This window comes from Megalobrama amblycephala, linkage group LG23 (assembly GCF_018812025.1).
Source record: "Megalobrama amblycephala isolate DHTTF-2021 linkage group LG23, ASM1881202v1, whole genome shotgun sequence".
Lineage (NCBI taxonomy): Eukaryota > Metazoa > Chordata > Actinopteri > Cypriniformes > Xenocyprididae > Megalobrama > Megalobrama amblycephala.
Window position 1 is genome coordinate 21,468,139 of NC_063066.1, and position 11,241 is coordinate 21,479,379.

General features: G+C 39.8%; 1 protein-coding gene across 1 annotated transcript; it reads left to right on the forward strand.

The window, feature by feature from the left end:
• On the forward strand, positions 1-10,483 carry zgc:113229 (uncharacterized protein LOC550612 homolog). The gene is made up of 6 exons (XM_048176264.1): positions 1-59; positions 800-1,798; positions 3,734-3,870; positions 4,114-4,657; positions 4,769-5,011; positions 9,837-10,483. Exons 2-6 carry the CDS (start codon positions 1,052-1,054, stop codon positions 10,044-10,046), a joined length of 1,881 nt encoding a protein of 626 aa, XP_048032221.1. The 5' UTR covers positions 1-59; positions 800-1,051; the 3' UTR covers positions 10,047-10,483.
• Positions 10,484-11,241: the final 758 nt, after the last annotated feature.

Below are 11,241 nucleotides of genomic sequence, written 5' to 3' on the forward strand. Positions count from 1 at the left end.
TCATAATAAAGCGCCCAACAAATAGAACTTTCCATCATGAGATGAACTGCATAAAATGCGTAAGAAAAAGGTTTAAATATATATATAAAAAAGCAGGTTGATAAAAACAGAAGTGCATTTTCACTTTCACAATAACACCAGTTCATAGTACAAAAGAAAACTTTTTTAAAGCACATATTGCATAGTGTACGAAACTATTTCCTTTACAGCCAGAGCTAGGGTGTATTTCAGTGGAAGTTAACATAACTGTATTTTTGTTTGATGCATATTTTCTTTTTCCCCCCAACAAAATTTAGTTTGACACCCTGTTAGTCTGTCATTAAAGTATTTAACTCAAAAAGTTGGATTATTCTACATAGGTTTTATAGGTTTATAGTTTTATTTATATGACCATAGTCATTGCAATGCATTGTAACCATATAATGTACTGTGTTTTACTTTATTGAAATGTAAATATTTATAGTTCTACAGCAATCTACCAAAATACAATAATTACTACTCATAAAAACTGTGATTTTGCATTCGAGAGTATGTTGGCTACTTGGAAATCGGTGACCAATTAAATAAAATTCCTCCTCTTGCTGAAGCAGTGACTTCATATCAAGACATGATAATGTTCTCAAGGTTCTTTAAGACACAGTGTCTCAGTCATTCAGCAGCTGGTCAGAGGGAGTGACAAAAATACAAAATGTTTCATCCTGACACACTTGTCTTACCTGTCCATCTGGGTGTTGGACACACCTCTTTCTCTCTTTTTGAACTATTCTTCATAACACTTCTTCCCTCTGCAACTTTTCAGAAATCGAGAAAAAGATAGAGAGCTCACGGGAGGGTTGGAAAACAAGGGGAACTGAATGAATGATGGAAATAAATACTTGTATGGACTAACATGAGGATATAAATGAAGGATTTGTGGAATTGTACAGCTCTACCTGTAACCAGCATGGGTGAAAGTTGAGCGTCTAGAGTGAGTCTGCTTTATTGTGTACATCTACCCACTGTCTGTGAGCCGTCTCTACTCATGTGTGCGCATGTGGTAACATAGAGCCAAATGGCGGAGTTAAACCCTGTCTCAGACACTCATTCCTTACTGGAATCTATGCTTCAGAAATTACGGCTGAACGCTGAGACCAACAGTAGCTCACCCGCTGATATGAAAACATGTAGTCCATCTGAAACAGTGGAGGATTCATCTAAAAGAACAGTTTATCAGTTTGGATTTTCTTCCAAAAGTAAAGAGCAAAAAAAGTGGGAGAATCCTTGGACTCAACAGTCTTCTCAATTTGGGGGTGCATTGACTCCTTATGCTAAGCAACCTGTCAGAAGGATCAGTAAACACAACTCGGGATTCTCTACTAAACCAAAACGGCCACCGTTAATTTGGGTTACAGATGATGTCACTTCCTGGGTTGGAGACGATCAGATGTCAAGGCCAGAAATGAAACAATTTTCTCTGGAAGAGGAGACCAACTCAGATGTGCCATCATTATTCAAAAAAGAATCTGTCGAAAATCCCCCTGACCTTTTAGCATCAACATTGACATCATCATCTTCAGTAGTGGAAAAACCAGAGGACAAGGGTCAAAGTGGCGCATGGAGCTGGGTTGCTGTGAATGAGAAAGTTGAAGGCATCAGACTTCACGAGCAATCAGAAAAATCGACAAAGTCAAGTAGAAAGAAGTGGGGGGAGGCTAAAAGGTGGGCTCAGAATGTGAAAGAGAGATGGAGAGAGAGACACAGAAGCACAATGACCAGACAAAGAGGTGATGGAGAAAGACCAAAACAGAATGAAGTACAAGTGAGTATTTGTGTCCATTTGATTTAATACTGTCAAAGCCAGCTTTGTACCAGTTCTTTGTCTATTAGTGATGCTTAGGCATCAATATAACTACACTGAACAAAACACTGCAACGTTTTTAAAGTAACCTGATATAGAAGTCATGGCTGTTATTGGGATTGTAATTTGGGATACTTTGTTTTTCAGTTTTGTTTTCATTTTTAGTTAAAAATAAATTAAAAAATGATAAATTGGGGGAAAAAAACAAAAGCAAAACAGAACCACTTAGCGTCTGTTTGGATACTGCACTGTTCTGAAAATTATGAAATTGTGGCAACCACCTAGTAACTGCATAACAATGTGCTAAAAACACCAATCATGCGAATGATCAGTTGGCCGGTAATATTTTTATGAGTTCTAACAATGCAATGTTGTGAGAACATGAATGTAAACAAACGTGAATGGTGCTCGGGACAGGTGACAGGCCAGCGCTGCATCGTCACAAGAGTTTAAGCTCTGGCAATTTAAATATTCAAGCGCAAGAAGACGCAAAAGGGAACTCAATTTGGTACTCGTGCACTGTGTCAAAAGTTTTGTGCACACACATCCGAAGCGCGCGCCCAGAAAGCTGTGTTTCAGACAGCACGCAAATACTGAATTGAGCTCTCTTTTACGTCTTCTTGCGCTTGAACAGACAAAATTTGCACAATTTAAAAAAAAAAAAATGTCTGTCTCAGCGAATATCCTAAATATAGTCATTTATTTCTTAAGTGAACATAAACAGTAGAAAAAGATGTGTACCAGTATCAGTGTATTAGATCCATGCATTAGGTCTTAAAGTGACAGCAGCCTAATATTTTTGCTGCTGTCTGTATTTTTAATGTTAATCAAACAACAAAGGACAAAGAAAAAAATCATTCACTGCTCTTGACTGAATAACTTATGTAACTTTAAGGGGATAGTTCACCCAAAAATTAAAATTATCCCATGATTTACTCACCCTCAAGCCGTTCTAGGTGTATATGACTATCTTCTTTCAGACAAACACAATCCGAGATATATTTAAAAATATATCTCTATATATATCCAAGGTTTATAATGGCTGTGAATGGGTGGCCACATTTTGAAGACAAAAAAAAAGCATCCATCCATTAAAAAAATGAATCCATACTACTCCAGGGGGTTAATAAAGGTCTTCTGAAGCGAAGTAAAATAATGAGCTTCCGGTGCGACAGCCATACGCATCCGATGTATGTCCAAAAATTGTTAACTTCAGCGACATAGTACATGACATGACGTTCTACGCTATGTCCTACGCTATAACGCGTTGCGTACTACGTTGGGGAAGTTAACGCTTTTTGGACGTATGTCGAATGTATAAAGCTGTCGCGCCGGAAGCTCATTATTTTACTTCATAAAGTTTTAATTAAGGATATGTGTCTTGCATGAATTCACTTCAGAAGGCCTTTATTAACCCCCTGGAGTTATATGGATTCATTTTTTATGGATGGATGCATTTTTTTGTCTTCAAAACGCGGCCCCCCGTTCACAACCATTATAAACCTTGGGGACTAAGGATATTTTTAAATATATCTCCGATTGTGTTCTTCTGAAAGAAGATGAAGGGTGAACTATCCCTTTAACAAGGATTAATTTTACAAATGTTTAATTTATACAGTGAAGACTATCCTGTGTTATTTTACATTTGATTACTTTATTCAATGTTAAAATAGTTTTAGCTGTGTTATAGAAGCTGGAATAGAGAATTGTGAATTTTTAGTGGTATCTGGTGTCATAACTGACAGTTTAATGGTCAGTAAAAATACTTATGGAGGGTAAATTTTCTTAAGTCACGACCATTGGCAGATGTGGCAAAAAGTTAGTTTAAGGCCCTGCTCAGCACCTAGAAAATCTATAATTATTTTAAAACCACATGTCCTTTATGTTTATATTCAGAGTAATCTCTCGTCATTATCTGTGCCCATTGATGTGAACAACACACCTACAGCACCTGCTGAGATTACAGATATCCACCATGAACCGATCAACACAGCACTGGAAGAAGATGGCCCTGCTTCACTAAGCTACATGAGGTAACCACATTAGAAATATGCATCAGACATAGTTAACATTCCACGGGTCTGATCCATGAATCACTTTCTATTTCTTGTAAAACCACTGTCTCATCAAGAAAGAATGTGTGACCCCGTAAGAGCTAAAATAATGAAAATACAAGAAAATATGAGAGTTATTCAGAGTAAAGGTGCAACTATTAAATCCTGTATTTGGCTTTACATTCAAATGACTAAACTCCTAACTTACATCCTTCCTCTCAGTGACAGTCTTTTCTCATTTGGCACTACTTCTAATTTAATGGAGGAGATCTTCAGCGGGACAGAGTGGGCTCAGTTTCTCTCAGTTAACGGCACAACGCAGGACCAATCAAACGAGCCACAAAGTAATATCAACCAACCACTTGAGGAAGAACGGACCAGTAAATGGACTCACAACGACACAACCGATTCCCATTTAGTACCTTCGTTCTCTGAGAGCTTTGCCTCTGATAAACCTGTTTACAACCAAACCGAGACATCCCAGATGAGTGCTTCTTCATCACATGTTTCTGATCTCACCACAAATCAATTACAAACTTCTGACCCGTTTACAAACCAGTTACGAAATCAAACCAGTTATCTGGAACTCAACAAATCTCACCACATTGAGCAATCAAACAAACAATCACAGTTTTCCCAGCACGATCCAAACAAATTAAAGGCAACTGAGGAAAGCGATTCACAACAGATGTCTAGTCAAGTGCCTGACACCAACCAAGGTGGGACGGAGGATTTCATACCACTATTGGACCTTTCGTATATTAAGGTGAAAGTATAATCATTAAGAAACAATACTGATTTATTGTGATATTAGTAATCAGCAATGTGTAAGAATTTTGTTCATTCTTTCTTATTTCTTTTCCTTAATTTCCCTCAGCCAAAGGACAGATCGTCTATAACATCCCACGGATCTCTGAGCCGTAAAAGAGAGCACTGGACAAATAGGAGAGATCCAGTTGAACACACATCACAAGACATGGAGGAGGAGGATCACAGCAGCTCTTTCATGGCCACACAGACTTCAGTCGCTGCCCAGAGCATCTCACCCTCGTCTTCCCTCAACTCGCTGATGGACACCATCTCAGAGTCTTCTGTATCTTTGGAGACTGCAGTCAAAAAGGTAGGTTTACTATATGTCAGAAAAAAATATGTATTTCAATAAGCAGGTTTTAAAGTGCCCTTATTATGCTATTTTAAAGGTTTGGAGGTCTCCTATAATAGTTTTACATGCATCAAAGGTCAAAAACACTCATATTGTAAATTGCAGCATCACTCCTTTATCACAGTGTCTGAAACAGTTCAATAAAGGATTCGGTCTCTCTAAACCCCTCCTTCCCGAGAACCTACTCTGCTCTGATTGGTCAGATGGCCCATTCTGGGGCACGCTCAAGCTCAAACTGGTGTGCAACGTTTTGCTACAGTTTTCGGATTGATTGACATGTTTCCTGGAAATGGTGTGCAATGGGGTTTGAGAAACGTTTTCTCTTGTTTGGTGGGTGTGTCAAAAATGTCTGCCCAATCAGCATCAACATGTATATAAACCACACGGTATTAAAGAGACAGCTCGCACAATGGGTCCAAGTAAAGTCGTTTATAAATGTGTCCGCTGCATTTCAGTATACTCAACAATTGAAGATATTAGAAGACATGTTTGTCGTAAGAGTTTTATAGTAAAAATATAGCGTATCAATTCTTCAAAAAGAATGAAGAACACAAAGAATGGCCTTCTCAGCTGCCATAGTTGCAACTCTTGCGTCATCAGAACAGGGTGTTCAACGCACCACCGTTTCCGTTTAAAAAAACGTTTTGTCGGGGCCGAACGCAGCCCTGGTGTGATTGGTCTACTCTGCTGTGATTGGTCAGATGGCAGTCTGTTGTGATTGGTCTACTCTGCTCTGATTAGTCAGATGGCAGTCTGTTGTGATTGGTCTACTCTGCTCTGATTGGTCAGATTGTCCAGTCTGTTGTGATTGGTCTACTCTGCTCTGATTAGTCAGATGGTCCAGTCTGTTGTGATTGGTCTACTCTGCTCTGATTAGTCAGATTGTCCAGTCTGTTGTGATTGGTCTACTCTGCTCTGATTAGTCAGATGGTCCAGTCTGTTGTGATTGGTCTACTCTGCTCTGATTAGTCAGATGGCAGTCTGTTGTGATTGGTCTACTCTGCTCTGATTAGTCAGATGGTCCAGTCTGTTGTGATTGGTCTACTCTGCTCTGATTAGTCAGATGGTCCAGTCTGTTGTGATTGGTCTACTCTGCTCTGATTGGTCAGATTGTCCAGTCTGTTGTGATTGGTCTACTCTGCTCTGATTAGTCAGATGGCAGTCTGTTGTGATTGGTCTACTCTGCTCTGATTGGTCAGATTGTCCAGTCTGTTGTGATTGGTCTACTCTGCTCTGATTGGTCAGATGGCCCAGTCTGCTGTGATTGGTCTACTCTGCTCTGATTGGTCAGATGGCCCAGTCTGTTGTGATTGGTCTACTCTGCTCTGATTAGTCAGATGGTCCAGTCTGTTGTGATTGGTCTACTCTGCTCTGATTGGTCAGATGTCCAGTCTGTTGTGATTGGTCTACTCTGCTCTGATTGGTCAGATGGTCCAGTCTGTTGTGATTGGTCTACTCTGCTCTGATTGGTCAGATGGCCAGTCTGTTGTGATTGGTCTACTCTGCTCTGATTGGTCAGATGGTCCAGTCTGTTGTGATTGGTCTACTCTGCTCTGATTGGTCAGATGGTCCAGTCTGTTGTGATTGGTCTACTCTGCTCTGATTGGTCAGATTGTCCAGTCTGTTGTGATTGGTCTACTCTGCTCTGATTAGTCAGATGGCAGTCTGTTGTGATTGGTCTACTCTGCTCTGATTGGTCAGATGTCCAGTCTGTTGTGATTGGTCTACTCTGCTCTGATTAGTCAGATGGCAGTCTGTTGTGATTGGTCTACTCTGCTCTGATTGGTCAGATTGTCCAGTCTGTTGTGATTGGTCTACTCTGCTCTGATTAGTCAGATGGCAGTCTGTTGTGATTGGTCTACTCTGCTCTGATTGGTCAGATTGTCCAGTCTGTTGTGATTGGTCTACTCTGCTCTAAATTGGTCAGATGGCCCAGTCTGCTGTGATTGGTCTACTCTGCTCTGATTGGTCAGATTGTCCAGTCTGTTTTGATTGGTCTACTCTGCTCTGATTAGTCAGATGGTCCAGTCTGTTGTGATTGGTCTACTCTGCTCTGATTAGTCAGATGGTCCAGTCTGTTGTGATTGGTCTACTCTGCTCTGATTGGTCAGATGGCCCAGTCTGTTGTGATTGGTCTACTCTGCTCTGATTGGTCAGATGGTCCAGTCTGTTGTGATTGGTCTACTCTGCTCTGATTAGTCAGATGGTCCAGTCTGTTGTGATTGGTCTACTCTGCTCTGATTGGTCAGATGGCCCAGTCTGTTGTGATTGGTCTACTCTGCTCTGATTGGTCAGATTGTCCAGTCTGTTGTGATTGGTCTACTCTGCTCTGATTGGTCAGATGGCCAGTCTGTTGTGATTGGTCTACTCTGCTCTGATTGGTCAGATTGTCCAGTCTGTCTGTTTGATTGGTCTACTCTGCTCTGATTAGTCAGATGGTCCAGTCTGTTGTGATTGGTCTACTCTGCTCTGATTAGTCAGATGGTCCAGTCTGTTGTGATTGGTCTACTCTGCTCTGATTGGTCAGATGGCAGTCTGTTGTGATTGGTCTACTCTGCTCTGATTGGTCAGATTGTCCAGTCTGTTGTGATTGGACTACTCTGCTCTGATTGGTCAGATGGCCCAGTCTGTTGTGATTGGTCTACTCTGCTCTGATTGGTCAGATGGCCCAGTCTGTTGTGATTGGTCTACTCTGCTCTGATTGGTCAGATTGTCCAGTCTGCTGTGATTGGTCTACTCTGCTCTGATTGGTCAGATGGCCCAGTCTGCTGTGATTGGTCTACTCTGCTCTGATTGGTCAGATTGTCCAGTCTGTTTTGATTGGACTACTCTGCTCTGATTGGTCAGAGTGTCCAGTCTGTTGTGATTGGTCTACTCTGCTCTAAATTGGTCAGATGGTCCAGTCTGTTGTGATTGGTCTACTCTGCTCTGATTGGTCAGATGGCCCAGTCTGTTGTGATTGGTCTACTCTGCTCTGATTGGTCAGATTGTCCAGTCTGCTGTGATTGGTCTACTCTGCTCTGATTGGTCAGATGGCCCAGTCTGTTGTGATTGGTCTACTCTGCTCTGATTGGTCAGATTGTCCAGTCTGTTGTGATTGGTCTACTCTGCTCTGATTGGTCAGATTGTCCAATCTGCTGTGATTGGTCTACTCTGCTCTGATTGGTCAGATGGCCCAGTCTGCTGTGATTGGTCTACTCTGCTCTGATTGGTCAGATTGTCCAGTCTGTTGTGATTGGTCTACTCTGCTCTGATTGGTCAGATGGCCCAGTCTGTTGTGATCGGTCTACTCTGCTCTAATTGGTCAGATGGTTCAGTCTGTTGTGACTGTTATGCCCTTTACCATATCTGAATTTCAGCTCCAGAAGCTTCCTTAGCACTGTAATGATACAAACAGTAACAATGGTGTCAGTTTTATCGTATCAATTAGAGCGAGAGTCCTTATCTTTTGGAAGTGCATTTGCTCTGGCAAGCAAACAGCTATATTACACACTGCATGAAAGGTAACATCCGGGAAAAAAGCATAAAAGTGTCACTTTTACTTATATATACCCCGATTATTATTAATATTAGGATCAATATTGTGGTGTAATTTTGATTCAACACAGAAGAATGATTTAACCCTTAAAATTTTAAAAATTTTGGGTGTGAACAAAGTGAGTTTATTACAGACTACAGACACACGTGTTATGTTGAGATGTTTGTGGTTTTTGTGCCATTGTTGAATTAATTGTTGGGTGGTGCTGAATTTTTATGTTGTCTTGTGACACAGGCTACAATGATGTGAGTCACTACAAAAACTCTTTGACAGATGTGTAACATCAGGAACCTACACTGCTGAGGACGATCCTCATTACTTTCAAAAAACACGTACATTACCATTCAAACGTTTGGGGACAGTAATATTTTTTAAAAAAAAAAAAGAAAGAAATGGGAACATTTATTCAGCCATTTATAATAATTTCAAATAGATGCTGTTTTTTTGTTTGTTTTTTTTACTTTCCTGAATCCTGAAAAAAAAAAGATATGTATCATGGTTTCCACAAAAATATGAAGCAGCACAACTACCCCCAAACTTTTGATGTAGTAATTTTGATGGAACATGAAAGGTGGAAGAATGTTGAAGAATTGTACTGGGCACTATATTCCAAATCTTCCAAAATGTAATATGATAGCTTTATATGAGGAACATGCCAAAATTTAAGTCATTGACTAGAAATTTGCCAGTCCTGCATTAACTGCTGCGGCCACAAGTCAGTAAGTAAAATTATTCAGAATGGATTGTGACTTGGATCATCCAATTAATTGAAAAGATCTGTTTTAATAGAATGATTTTACTGCTTCTCTCATGAATGCTCTCAAGCTGTAAACCCTTAAAAAGACTTGGAACAGTCATATGGACCACTTTTATGATCCATTAATGGTAATTTCAGAGCTTGACAGCCCTAGTTCATTGGCATTATTTTGAAGAGAGTGGCCAATATATCTTCAGAAATTCACCTTTAGTGTTTTTCACAGAAGAAAGTCATACAGGTTTATAGCGACATGAGGGTATATTGATGATGACAGAATCTTAATTTACAAGTCAACTATCCCTTTTATGTTTAGTTATAGTGAAGATCATAGTCCAGCATGAATAGGCCTCCAACAGCTGGTATTTTCAAAAGGCGATTCAGTTTATGTATCCACTGTAAACACATTATATAATTTAGGGAATCAATTGTAATCATATTAATGTCCACAATTACAATACATCATGTCATTCTTTCTATTCATCTCCCAGAGGAGGATGGAAGATACTCGACGCGTTCGATTCTCTGAGGAGGTCATCATCTTACCACCCAGCTCGTTGCCAGAGTATGATGATGAAGATGAAGATGAAGATGAAAATGATGAGAATGATAATGACTGCCCAGAGGAACCTTCTCCCCGGCCTTCTTTGCCTAAGTGGATTGTGTCTTTAAAACCCAAAAGTGCAAAGTACAAATTTTAAGTCCCTTTGCATCTGACTCCACCCCTGAAATTCTGCAGCTCACATGAACAGAGACTGCAAGACTAGCGAGACAGCACAAATAACAGACAATTATCATTAATACATGTATTTTGAAAACAAAATCATTTTAATGAGATGTGATATGCCAGTGCCGTACTGATATGCCATTAAATTAAATTTTACAGTAAAAATTAAGTGAAATGTAATAAAAATAACATCAGAAATATTTCACAAGTTAATGTGTAAAGATGTTGTGTGATTCATTTTATAAGATTAATGTTACTTACAATCTCAAAGTCAACAGATAGAATGAAAGTCCAGCTGACTTTCACACTAAACACACAAAATATCCATGAATACACAATGCACTTTCTGAAAGGATAGTGTTTATATACTCACATATCATTTTTATGTTACTTAATAAATAATTTACTGTTCTTTGTTTGTCATTTCATTTGCTGCTGCTTAAAGGGTTAATTCACCCAAAAATGAAAATTCTGTCAATAATTACCCTCATGTCGTTCCACACCCGTAAGACCTTCGTTCATCATCGGAACACAAATTAAGATATTTTTGATAAAATCCAATGACTCAGTGAGGCCTGCATAGCCAGCAAGATCATTTCCTTTTCAATGCCCATGAAGAAACTAAAAACATATTTAAAACAGTTCATGTGACTACAGTGGTTCAACCTTAAAGGTGCTAAAGAGGATCTTTTCGTCGACTGAGAAACCAAAGACTGTTAGTGAGTTTTTGAAATGAGCGCATGCGTAAGAACAACCCCCCTCCTTCACAGCTCATTTTGAGGGAACGCCTTCCAAAACTCGTGCACGAGTATTGGAACACGAGTGTTTACCACCGGCATTCGCTGTGTCGTGTTTGTGGATTCATTATGTCGGACTCACCGCAGTAACTCATAATCTGCAGTTGTTACTCCTGTCTCCTGACAAAAACATTGCATGCGGCGCCTGTGGAGTGTGGAAAGTTACTGGAGTTACGTCTCGCACAAGGAACGTCACGGCAGTGATTGACAAGCCAGAGGGCCAATCGTTTATGCGATGATCGCGTAAACGATTGGCTGATGTTTTTAAGGCCCTACCTCATGCACAGATGATGTATATTAATATTATTCCTTTCAGTGCACCTAATAAATAGTCTTTTATCAGTTAGTAAAGACTGTTTCAAGTAATATTGC